We start from the raw sequence: 12,780 nt of genomic DNA, 5'->3' as shown, positions 1-12,780 counted from the left end.
GTTTTGTACAGTTTACTGTAACAGGATTTGTTCTGGTCAGTAGTCAAATTTAAGGCTGTTGCTTGCAGTGTTGAGATATTCTTTCAGTGTTCCTTTGTATCAAAGCTGTTCTTTTCTTTACCATTGCAGGTTTTCTTCATTCGCCATATAATTTCTGTATATCCTGAGACTTGTCATGTAAGATATAATTGTTTGTCTGTGATGGTCCAGCCATTCAGGTGGCAGCAATTTGGTCTTATTCTAACTCTGTAATTGCATTGAAAACTGACCGTGTAATTGTGATATATGGTAGCCGCTGACAACAGGGTTTCAGTAGTGGTTACTTTTTCCCAGCTACACACCTTAAATGTCTTTCTCTGCCCAGTCATAGTTAAGTCTATTCCATGGTCTGTATCTGTAATTTCTGCCTGTGAGATTCTTCCCAACATCCCAATGATTATATCCCAAGAGTCTGCTCTCACAGACTTTATTCCATTGTTTTATTCTATTCATGTTCTTGTCCTTTATACTGCTACACTGGGTTGCTCACCTATAATGGTTCCATTAGGCTCTGTGTCCCCCTGTCAGTTGTCTTTCCAGGCTATCAGAGTTTAGCTGCCTGCTGCTTTATTAATATTTGTCACCAGTCAGCTGAAAACATTTTAGCAATATACAGGACAGGGTGTTTCAGTTCCTTAATCATAAAACTTACATCTAAGGTGAGCCCCCAGTTTAGTAGCATACACACAGTAGTGTATTTTGATAGAAGAATACACATCCATACAAATACGATCCACAAGAAACATCTGTTCATGCCTTCATAAATCAACAGGACCATAAGCTGACAGCCACATTCAGCTGCTCTTAATCTTTCAGGGTGAGGATGTGAGTTAGTGTAAGTAATTCACAGTTTGTACTGTGAATTACTTAATTCATATGTACACAGAGTTGGCAGTTTATTAGGTAAACCTCACAAAAACTAGAAGGGAATTCTGCTATTTTGTCCACTGCATTTATATCAGTAAAGGCTAAATGACAAAAACAGGTGTTTGTATAAAGCAATATAGTTAAATAGCACCACAAACTGCAGCCTACAAAATAATCATACAGTTGAGTCAAGTCTTCTCTGAATAACCTTCATGAGGGTGGGACTGTTTTAGACAGCATTAGGTGTACCTGATAAACTGCCATCTCAGTCTATATGAATTTAATTGATTTTCCAATCATGTGACAGTTGTACCTGGAGAGGTAGACACACGCACATCCATATTACCAGGTGCCGAGTCGAAAAGACGTGATCAGGAAGAAAGAAAAAGACTCGCAACACTGTAGCTGCTCCCAATAAAAAAATAAATAAATACTTTATTCTATCATCATAGTATAAAAGGACAACGTTTCCCGAACCGTTGTCCTTTTATACTATGATACTATGATGATAGAAAGTATTTTTTTTTTTTTTATTGGGAGCCGCTACAGTGTTGCGAGTCTTTTTCTTTCTTCCTGATAGTTTTATCTGGAGCCATTAGACTTTCACTTATGGTGTAAAATGAACAGGTTATAGTTTCAGAGCATTCTTCATTCTGTCACATTCATGTTTTTCATTCCTCCTTTGTTCTTTCCTGCTCTTCTGTTTCAACTGCGGCTCTTTCCTACATTGAACTCACCACTGTGACTCATTCACACTGCTTAAATGTGTCTCTAAAGGTTTGCAACAATAAATGTGCCGGCAAGATCTTATTTTCCACATTTTGACAGTGGCCATAAAGGCAGTGTTCTCTGAAATAGCCCTGCACAAAAGGGATCCAGGCAGCAGGGCTTTGGAAATCTCTTTGAAAAGACGTACTCATTATCTGTCTGACTGCCTGTCTGTTGGTTTTGCCTGTCTGTCTTCCAGACCAACACACCCGAGCCGATTCAGATGTCTGGCAGAAGCGTGCCTTCTCCAGGTACTGACTTCACACTAACAGGAGATGGTTGAACTACTGTTGGCAGATAGTACACGAGTGAATGAACACAGTAGTGACTAACTCATAGTCTGTCGGTAGTGGCAAAATAACCCCACCTATAAATAAGACAAAAGGCTGAGTACAGTGTTTGAAGCAATCTATGGAAGATGTGCATTAGATTGCTGTTTATTAAGAGTAATGTACAGCCCAAAATTACAGTTTTAGTTATCAATGTCCTCATATTATCATTTTTTTCACTAGTCTTCTTGATTGATTGATTTCATCTGATAAATTTAAATACAGTACACAAATTCACTAAAATGCACTAAAATTCATCAGGATATTAGAATAAAGTCACACTACTTATTTCTGTTGTGGCCCTGAGGCTCAGAGGCAAGCAGGAAAAGGGCATGACATGAAAAATTATGAAAAAACAAAACATTTAAATTCAGAAACCGGTCCAAAACATAGACCTGTCCTTGAAAGGATGTTTCAGTATAGTAACTTATAAGGATAGACCGATACATCGGCCGGTCGCTATATCGGGCCGATATTTGAGTTTTTTACTTGTATCGGCATCGGCCGATATGTGCGTGGGTTCGCGGATTTATTTTTCCCTGGCATGATTTACAGACAGGCATCCACGGGCAGCTCTGTGTTGCTGGAAGACCCTGCAGTGCACATGCAGCGAATCCTACTGTGTACAGTAGTTGTTGTTTTATTTATGCTTCAGCTTAAATATTTGTTTATTTTATAAAGACTGGAAGATGGAGGAGAAACTGGTGGTAGTGGAACTGGAAGATTTAAGAGCACTGAACTCTTTTTTTTATTTGAATGTATAATAATAATAATAATAATATTCTACATGTTCTACCTCAACTTTCCATCTTGTTTTAGTATTTTTTACTGTTCAATAAATGTTTCTTATTTTAAACTTGAGACCTGTAATATTTGTTATTATTGTGTCATTTTTTTGATGTAAATAGAGGGAGCGAAAGCAGTATCGACCCCAAATATCGGCTCAAGAAAATCGGCAGTCCATAATCGGTCATCGGCTAAGGGTGATGGAAAAAAATCGGTATCGGCATCGGCCCTAAAAAAATCCATATCGGTCTATCCCTAGTAACTTACTCAGCATCCATTTTTTCAGCTGCTTCTTAAAACCATCCAGTGAGTGGGAGTGATTTAATTTCATTTTGAGATTTTATTCCACACCATTGTTTTGGGTGTCAGTAAATAGACAACAGTATCTCTTAGCAGCTACTAGCAGTACATAGAGTAACTGGAAAAGTTATAATTAGTAATAGCTAACTGACAGAGGAATAAAGTCTAATGATGTAGCAAATGCACTTTGAAAATCTCTTAAATAGCACGAGGCAAAACAAATGAAATTATGATGGGTGTGTTGGTGTATTGTTGGCGCACTTTAAAATTAGAGTGTGATGTGAAATTCTTGAGAAAAACAAAGCTATGGAGCTCTCACTAAATGTTGATGTACCTCCATTAATCCTATGTAACAGAGATGTACAGTTTTCTATTAAGAAGGTAAAATAAAAAAGAATGGTTAGAGACTCAGCCACACCACATATGACTCCTCAGCCTTAAGCGAAGGACAAATATATAGCTCTTAATCAACCAAAATGTAGTTTCACAACGGACATAATGTAGCCTCACATCATTAGAGCTAAATGGAAAGCCTCATTATAGTTGTTATTACCAGCGCTGGCCTCAGGCTTTTGATGGTGCTAAATTAAAATGTTTTATGTGTCCCTGAAATGCTCCTACCTTAATCACTCAATTGTGTATGCTACATAGAGGTTGGCTGCACTCTAAAGTAACTCATTAAGCTATGGAGAAAGTCACTTTTACAGAGCAATATGCAGTTCATGGTAAAATTGGGTTATATAGTAAAGCACATAGAACCCTGTACTACTTCTGCAATTGTGTTCATTTAATGATGGCATAATGTTTTCTTTCTTTCAGATTTCCCGGAAGAAACCAGTATCCAGTCTCCTGAGGCCAGCTGTGATTCTCCCAAGATGAAAGCATCTGCCAGGAAGAGCCCTGGAAGTTGGAAAGAAGATGTGCCATGTAGGTGTGAGTCTGACAGTAACCTGCTGCATGTCTGCTTCTCACTTTGTCTTGTATTTTTTCTTTTGCTAAACACTTGACAAATTGCAAGCTTTTGGGTTATAGCACATCAGTAAAAAAAAAAGATTAACGTCTTTTTCTTTCTGTGCTATGTCATGCCGTGACTGACCAGTACTCTCTGATGGGAATTAATATCTGTATCTGTTGTACTTTACCCTGGCGCCAATCTTTGTGACAAGCTAAAGTATACATAAACAACATATACAGAGGTATAAGCCAGGTATATTCAGTTGTATTTAATGTAGTAGCAAACATTTATATTGTTAGGTTTTATTTCCAGGGTGCTCGGCATGCTGCATGTTTGTTTCTCCAAGCTTCCATGCTGCAAGATTTCTCACCTCAAGTGAGAAAGACACTGGTAGCAATTAAGGACAACTGCAACACACTACCTGCTACTCAGTGGCGAGGCACTTTTAAACAGTAGATTGGGTTTCTGCTTTTGTTTCTTGTTTTCTGTCTTACTGTGACAAGAAGCATCCTTCACCATATACCTCTATTATTTCATGATACATCCTCTGATACATCCATGATACTCTGTTGCTTAGGTTATTACTCGTGTATATGATGCTTTCTAATACAGTTGTTAGTTACAGTCTTTTAATATGGTCCAGAGATTGCCTAAAATACACTTTTAATATATATAAAGTTCAAGAAAATTTCTGCGTCTCACACACACATTTCTTGATGTGTTGATGTAATCCCCATCTGAGATACTTCTATATTCCCATAAGAATTGCATTTTGAGCCTACAGTTCTGGGGAATGTAGCACATTTTCACAATTTATTTCATTTCTGTACTGCCATTAAAAGAATTTCCCTTCCCTATTATAGCTGTGCTACCCATCTTAACCATCGACCATCCCAGCCAAGCCAAAACCCCAAAACAGCCTACCCATCTGTCCCCAGAGCCCAGCAAGGTGTCCAGTGAGGTGCAGAGGGAGGTGGCGAGGGCCCTGCCAGAGAGGAACACACGGATGGCAGATGAACAGAAGCTACTGGAGGAGAGACTGCAGAGGCTGGAACAGGAGATCAGTCACAGCCAAGGTTCCTCAAACCTGAGGTCATCTGCAGGTAGAGTAGCTCAGGAACCACAGGAGATATACAGTGGGACAGAGAGAAGGAAAATAGGAAAGAAGGAAAGAGACTCAATAGAGTCAAATAAGGAGTAACAGGGGAAAAGAAATGAAGTGAAAGATGCAGTGAGTCACATCAGATAGATGTCTGTGCAGGGCTGAAAAAAGGGAGCTGGAGATGCTGTTTGAAGGTATGGCTCTCATCCTTGAGCTCCACAGCACCATCTCAGCATGCTGAGAAGAAGAGGGTGAGGGGGTGAGAGTGAGTGACATGAAAAGGAAATAAATCAAAAAGACTTAAATGATGGATGGAAAATTGGCAGTTGAAATTGGTCGCAGGTTGACTCGATGATTAGAGACTCTGAGCTCGTGGTGAGCAGAAAGAAGCAGCATGGAAAAGTACTGCTGCCATGTTCTCTTATTATACTGAAAGGGTGAAGTTCTGTTGTAATTCAGGGTCAGCCAGTTGATCACATGGAGAGTCAAAGCCACGTTGAAGAAAGACCAAAGCAATCTTGTAGTCACCTTTAATTTAGATTTCACTAGCCCTCTCTGTTCCTTCCTCTTGAAACCATAATAATCAAATGTGGCTATTTTTAATTAGGTTAAATTAAATTAAATTATTTACTTTCATAAAAATAAAAAGATAAAAAGCAAAGCTACTAGACATGCTGCATGAATATGGCTTTTTTTTTTTTTTTTGGTAAATTGTTGGACATTTCTGAAACGCTCTAGTGCGTTCTTTTAATTATTGTGGTATTCTGAATAAGAGCATTATGGAATGTCTCAAAAAATATTTATAACTTGCTCTTCGGTGCTTACAGGCAACCAGGCCGAGCTATTGAATTTGAGGCAGCATGCTCAGGAGCTGGTGGATGAAAATGACGCCCTCAAGTTGACAGTTCACCGCCTGAATGTGGAGCTGAGCCGCTACCAAACCCACTTCAGACCATTGTCCAAACAGGAGGTATGACCAGCTACAAGGTAGCACCTTTGCTTTCAATCAAAACCATGAATTGGAAGTTTATAAATGAAACCTCCGTCAAGCTGATTGTAGCCCCCTTGGAATAGCTATGGGCTTGTGCCTTGCTCATGAGAATTTTGATAGAGGGCTTGTGTAGGCAGCCTTGATAAAGCTTACTTGTCGAAGAGTCCCTGCCATCAGGGACTGCACCAGGACCGTTTCTCTTATCATTCAGCCTGTATCACTCTCGCTCACGTTGCCAGAATTTAATGGAAACAGGTGTATGTGTTCTAGTGAACTCTTCTCCTCTGCTCTCTTCACCAGCAGGAGAAATTTTAGTCTGTTTAATTCTGTACTGCAGTCCCTTCCCCCATGGCTGTCTGTCCATTCTGGGTTGTTAGTGTTGTTTACACTGCAGAAGAAAGCTGGCCTTGGGTTTTAATCATGGCTGCATCCTGCTGTGCCTTCACACCAAGAGATCTGCTGCTCTCATAACTACCAGTTTGCTTCTGCTGTCGCTGGATGTCTCTGCTAGCACTCATGACTGACAGCTGTGGTGTGGCTGGTGAAAGAAGGAGATAAAGGAAAATAATAGGGAGTAGTTTTGTAGTAGATCAGTGCAGTACTACAATATAGGATAAGTCTGAATTAGTTTAATTAGCCAAGCTAGAATTTGTCTGCTTCCGTGGATTACATAAATATTGCCATTTGCCTTTGATTACCCATTTGTTCTGTGGTATAAAACTTTAATATTCTTTGCTACAGAAAAACTGGATTAACTTTGCTATGAAACTCCTCAAGCACCTGGATACAAGAAGCAGCAAAATAACATTTTCAGACTTTAATCCTCTGGTTCTATCAGTATATTTAATTACTTTGTGTGAAGGACAACATTTAAAGGTCAAGTGTGTAAGATGTAGGGGGATTTAGTGGCGTCTAGTGGTGAGGATTGCAGACTATAACCACTTGAAACTTCTCCTGGTTAGATTTCCTCCAGTGTTCATTGTTCAGAAATTATTTGCAGATGTTTCCTCCTCTCCAAAATAAACAGACCAGGTAATTTAAAATGGTAACAACACTCAGTAAAGCAGGTTTTACGTTACAAATCAATGTTTCTCTGAAGCAGTTTGGCTCGTCAGGGATGGGCTGCTAACTCAGCACCTGCTAATGTGTGCTCACCTTTTTTTCCTTTAATAACTTAAGATTCAGAGGACCTGCTCCCTATGCAGATGTAAACAGCTCGTTTTGAGGTAACAAAAAAAAAAATCTTATTTTCAGGCTATTATGAACTAATAAAAACATCCATACTCTTTTGCCAATATATCCCCCTAAATCCTACGCACTGGACCGAAAAGCTACCATATTAACAATGGTTTTGATGGTATGATGACTGACTTTCTTACTTTCTCTTACTACTTTCTTACTTACTGTGTCTTATCCAGAGCTCCAGAATCGGTGGCTTACCAAAGACAGGACCTCCTCCTCCCTGGCTGGTCAGTATCTTTACATAGCTGTACAGTACATTACTTCAATGTGGCAGGGCAGTAGTCTAAGCTTATGGCTGGTTAACCATCACATTTAGCTAATCAGTCTGCTTGACGTGGCTGGCTAGTTTAATAGGCAAGTCATTTTTTTAATACTGTTGCATGATAATTGAAGATGGTACCTGTTAAGCTAAATTGGTTGTTCGGCAGATTAATGTGGATTTAACATGCAAAATCATATAAACTCAGCCTGGTGACAAATAACTGGTCTGATAGTTTGGAAGCTTTGGCAAAGGTTTGTACACAGTGACTGGAAACCTGCATAGGTATAGAAAATATATTTGCACCTAATATAGTTCAGATTTTTCAACCAGTGACACTAGTGGGCTAAAAAGTGATTTTTCTGCCTTGAATAAGCCCTATATGGAAAAAGATTCATGGCTTTAATGTTGTAGCTAATTTGGATCATTTGTCTTTGTCCTTTTTTGTAGCTTGACGTGAAGTATTTATCTCCTCTGTTGCTGGCATACGAAGACAGAATGAATGAGAAAGATGCACTGTTGCAAACCACTGAGGTAAAGTATATGTGTATTTTCTTATCCCCTCAATCACCTGTCATCTGATCATTCAGGAGAATGTGACATGTTATCAAAGACACATGCAGAAAACTGTTGATGTGTTGCCTCGAATATATGCAATGCATGTGATCAAAACCTGCAAGACACAGGTTTATCTGACTGAATTGTCACAGTCATAATAACAGGGTTATTAACAGTGTGTGGGGTTTTTTTATAGTACAAGACAACAGAGAGTTAAGTTTTTATTTTCAGTTATTTTCACAGAGTGGTCTTATGCTATTAAGATTGCAGTGATAGAATGTGAGTAACTGTGTTATCATATCCTTAGCAGAGAGGTGGTCATACAGTTGAAGATTTCTTTTTTGTTCTTGTTTTGCTGTCCTTAAAATCAGAGGTCCCTGTGTGTCTTTGTCTGTTTACCACAGGAGGAGGTGAAGAGGTTGCGTGTTCATGTAGAGGAAGTAATCAAAGAAAATGAGAGACTCCATGATGAAATAACAAAGATCGGAGGGGTCACCCAGAAGAACTGGTAAGAAGAAATATACTCTTTGTGTGTGCATTGGTTCAGCACTGTCAGCACTTGCTTTGCCGTTACCATTCATTCCCATGATGTAGTGAAAATTAAATACCTCTTTAATTCTCTTCTGTCCCGCTGCTTGCCCATTTCTGGGTCTGTTACTATATAAATAAATAATGAAACTAATGTAGTAAAATCTTTACATCTTCTGTGCCCATCACTACTCATCCAGCATCCGGCTCGTAGTGCTGCTGACACGTACACATTTTCAATATCTACTTAAGTAGCTCCAACAAGTGAGACAGAGACATTTGAACCTGTTTTAAATTGTGTATCAACTCAAGAACAATGTAAAGTTTGAGTAAGACATTAATCATGTGTGTCTTGATTTTCAATATACAGTATTTGCATACATTTACATTTAGTGCATTTGGCAGGTAATATTATTAGGAGCACTTACTTACTGAACTTACTGAACAGAAAACCAGACTTTGAACAGTAACTGACTGCTCCATATTCATGATTAATAACATCACCAGCTCAAGTGAAGGCAGGCAGGGACTACAGGTTAGATGCTCTACAACAGGGTTGAAATTAAATACTACCTTCTGTAGAAACATAATTCATGATGTATTATTATTTTACTGACATATGAGACAAGTGCTAAGGGCTGTTTACAGTACATCCATCTGCATACAGACCAAGTAATCATTTAAGTGGCTCTCAGTCGAATACCTGCACACCCTTCATCATCTCAAGCTTGATGCTACTTCATCTGGTTTTCTCAGGCTTTATGGGGAGTTCTATTTTTTTCGAAGTGTCAGGCTGTTTGCTTAGTCATGTATCATGTCACTCAGAGATTGTTGATTGTACTCCAGTGCACCACTGCATGACAAAACCAGTCATCAAGAGCTAAACCACACAGATCAGTTCAGTACACATTAGAATGGTAATTTTTGCGTTTCCATTGTGAAAACTTGTGGGAGGTACCAATAGAACTGTTCCATGCGGTCCTCATTTTTCATTACTCCTCTGTTGAGGTACCTGATCACGCTGACCTGATACTAAAAGGTGGAGGCAGAAAGTTGTGGCTGGTTGTGAAGTTTATGCAACCACTTTTCATAAAGTGGCAAGTTTTTCATACATTAGTAAACCACAGCTGTAAAATGAAAGGGTGATTTGCTCTCTGTTCATCTTTGTGTACATTTAGAGTGTGGCATTAAAAGTAAAAATTATTCCTATTTCAAAAAGATATAACCTTAAGCACCAGTTAGGCAAGCTGGCGATTATTAATGTTGCCATATTATAGCCGCTTTTTGTGACAGACATAATCTTTCTCTCTCTGTCCCTCTCCCCCTCCCTCCCTTCCTCCCTGCAGTCATCAGCTACAACAGCAGGCCCTTCTGGTTTTGCAGGAAAACCAGGTTCTGATTGATCAGCTGGAGGCTCAGCATGTGAAAGCCAAGGCCAACCACAGCAAACACTATTCTGAAGGTACAACAACCACAAAGAGGTACATCTTGGGTGACTATGTGGGCGTCTGCAAGCGCACCTGCTGGAAGGTGCGGGTGGGGTGGTACAATGTGAACACACAGTACCACCAATCTGCAGCCAAAGGCAGATTCTGTCTTTTTTTAACAGTGAATAAGTACACTGATGATACAAGCAAGTAATACAAAAATTGTTTGGTGAAGAAGTTTATGTAATTGCATCAGTCAGATGCTATTTCAGGAGCATCTGACTGGACAGGAGTTCTTCTTGTAAATATTAACTTCATATCTTGTTAAAATATCACACAGCAGTGTTACCTTCAGTAGGCATTTTAAGACTAAAGCTGGGTGCCAGACTACCATACAGATGAGCAAAAAATAGATCACAGTCAGGAAAATACCAAATGGTTGGAGTGCTGCCCCCCTAAATGTAAAAATTAAAGAAATTGTTCAAATGAAACAACAGGTACAAGCAAAAATGATCTGTGGTTAAAATTTCATTACATTGTTTATTTTACTCCATTTTACACTTCTACCTCTTCCTGTCTCATTCCTCTCTTTGCAGTCTCCAAGGTGTCTAAGCAGCTGATGCTGTTAGAGGCAGAAAAGCAGCGATTGCAGGAGGACCTGGAAGAGAGAAGAAGGGAGGTGCAGAAAAATGAGAAGGAGGTGCAAGTTCTGCGGGCCTGTCTGAAGGATGCCATCACCTGGGAGGAACACTGCAACATTACTGGGAAACTCAGACGGTACTGCTACAATGTCTCATTTAATCAAATATGTCTCTGCTAAAAGATGAACCAATCCGTTTTAAAAACAGTTCTGCTCCTGAACGGGGACACAGATCTTCTTTTCTGTAAAGTAGGTTCAAGAAAGAGAAGAACTGAACACTGAATAGTAACACATGTTCTTGCTTGATGTATGAAAGCACCAGAAGCATTGCATTTTTTATTGCAATAGAGAGTGGCACTGAGATGTGACAAAAAAAAAACTAATTGCTTTAGTTAATATGGCTAGGAAGGAAAGCTAAGTTAATCAAAATATGTAGTATAAAGATGTGAGTTAGCAGTATTATGAAAACTCTCTGTGGGTTTTTATCTTTATCTCTAGCGACAGAATACACTTTGTTTAAAAGTGTTTACCAAGTGCTAGATGTTTTATCATAATGTGCTGTACAATTTGCTTTTGGCTCTCAGACAATTGGAGCAGCAGGAGGGTAGGAATAGGAGTGAGATGGACGAGTTGCTTCTCAGATTGTCCAGCCTGCAAGAGGAGAATAGGAGTCTGGCTCTGGACAAAGCCAACCTGACAGCTGATAAAAAGAGAATGGAGACTGAGCAGGAGCTCACCAAACAAGCCAACAGGTACTAAATATACTGCTGTCTTAGTTTGATATCATCTCACACATGAAGCCTATAACCTGCTAGTTGGCCACAATTCCATCACGACACTTTAAAGAAGTGTTTGACACCGTCAGTTACCAATAAGAAACACCTCCTTAGACTGTGGTTATGTATCCTCCCTCAAACTGTGATGATAAGTTGTTTGACATTTTCAAACAGAAACCTGCTGACACCACACAATTGACTTAAATATTTAGGCCAAAAGTGTGGGATGATGTTAAAAAAATGTTGCCTTTCAAACCAAATTTTGTGTGTGTGTGTGTGTGTGTGTGTGGGGGGGGGGGGGGGGGGGGGGTACTGCTACTGTCACTATTCCTACTGCTTTTGCTGCTTTTACTGCTAATGAGACCAAAAATGTGCAGTCAACATTGGTCCAACTTTTGTTTTGCATGTTTTATAATTTGATATAATTGATATAATTTTCGGCCCAAAGTTATGCAATTTGCAGATCTCTTTAAAAGCAGGACTCCCTTCATGATTCTTTTCACTGTCGATTGTTTTCTCAATCTAATCAATTAGCTGTTTGAGCTATAAAATGACAGAAAATGGTGAAAAATGTCAATTAGTGTTTCCTAAAGCCCAGGATGATGTACTCAAATGTTTTGATATACCCACACCCTGAAGATACTGTCTACAGAAGTTGACTGTCGTACAGGAGAGAAGAAACTAGACAATTTTGACATTTAAGAAGCTTGATTTTTTTTTTTCTATAAAATTACTCAAACAGTTTTATTGATTATTAAATAGGTTGATAATTATCATTGTCCTACATTATCAATCCAGTCATCATGCCTCTAGATCTTATTTAATTTTGCAGTCCACTTTAAAAAGTCAATTTAAAAGATGGTATTTTTATAAATCTATTTAAAATAAAGAATTGAGGTCGTGGTTGGTGCCTCCACAGTGGAACAACCCATGCAATTTTATACACATAAATTTTGTTGTGCTTGAGTAGTCTCCTTCCCTCACCCCCTTTGCCCAGCTTTAATATCTGTGTATAACAGTCTGTTCTTATGTGAAAAACATAATAATGTAAAAAAAATGCCAGAGGAGAACCGTGGAAATAAAACTATGTAAAAATATAAGTTGGCAATTAATTTAATAGTAAACAACTAATCGATGAATCATTGCAGCTCTATTTAAAAGAGAATGACAACATTGTTGAATCGACTTTGAAAATCTTCTATAACTGATATGT

General features: G+C 38.8%; 1 protein-coding gene across 2 annotated transcripts in view; it reads left to right on the top strand.

The window, feature by feature from the left end:
- Positions 1 to 12,780, top strand: part of cep89 (centrosomal protein 89) — a 72,095-nt gene that overhangs the window by 3,972 nt on the left and 55,343 nt on the right. For both annotated transcript variants that reach the window (XM_033624537.2, XM_033624709.2), the window contains exons 5-14: positions 1,874 to 1,925; positions 3,909 to 4,016; positions 4,908 to 5,147; positions 5,974 to 6,116; positions 7,556 to 7,606; positions 8,089 to 8,172; positions 8,601 to 8,704; positions 10,071 to 10,186; positions 10,748 to 10,928; positions 11,376 to 11,543. In XM_033624537.2, the coding sequence (XP_033480428.2) occupies positions 1,874 to 1,925; positions 3,909 to 4,016; positions 4,908 to 5,147; positions 5,974 to 6,116; positions 7,556 to 7,606; positions 8,089 to 8,172; positions 8,601 to 8,704; positions 10,071 to 10,186; positions 10,748 to 10,928; positions 11,376 to 11,543 (1,247 nt within the window). The remainder of the gene's footprint in view (positions 1 to 1,873; positions 1,926 to 3,908; positions 4,017 to 4,907; positions 5,148 to 5,973; positions 6,117 to 7,555; positions 7,607 to 8,088; positions 8,173 to 8,600; positions 8,705 to 10,070; positions 10,187 to 10,747; positions 10,929 to 11,375; positions 11,544 to 12,780) is intronic.

The sequence above is a fragment of the Epinephelus lanceolatus genome, chromosome 2 (assembly GCF_041903045.1).
Source record: "Epinephelus lanceolatus isolate andai-2023 chromosome 2, ASM4190304v1, whole genome shotgun sequence".
NCBI classification, from domain to species: domain Eukaryota; kingdom Metazoa; phylum Chordata; class Actinopteri; order Perciformes; family Serranidae; genus Epinephelus; species Epinephelus lanceolatus.
Note: the sequence above shows the minus strand (reverse complement) of the source record. Positions and strands in the feature narration are given on the sequence as shown.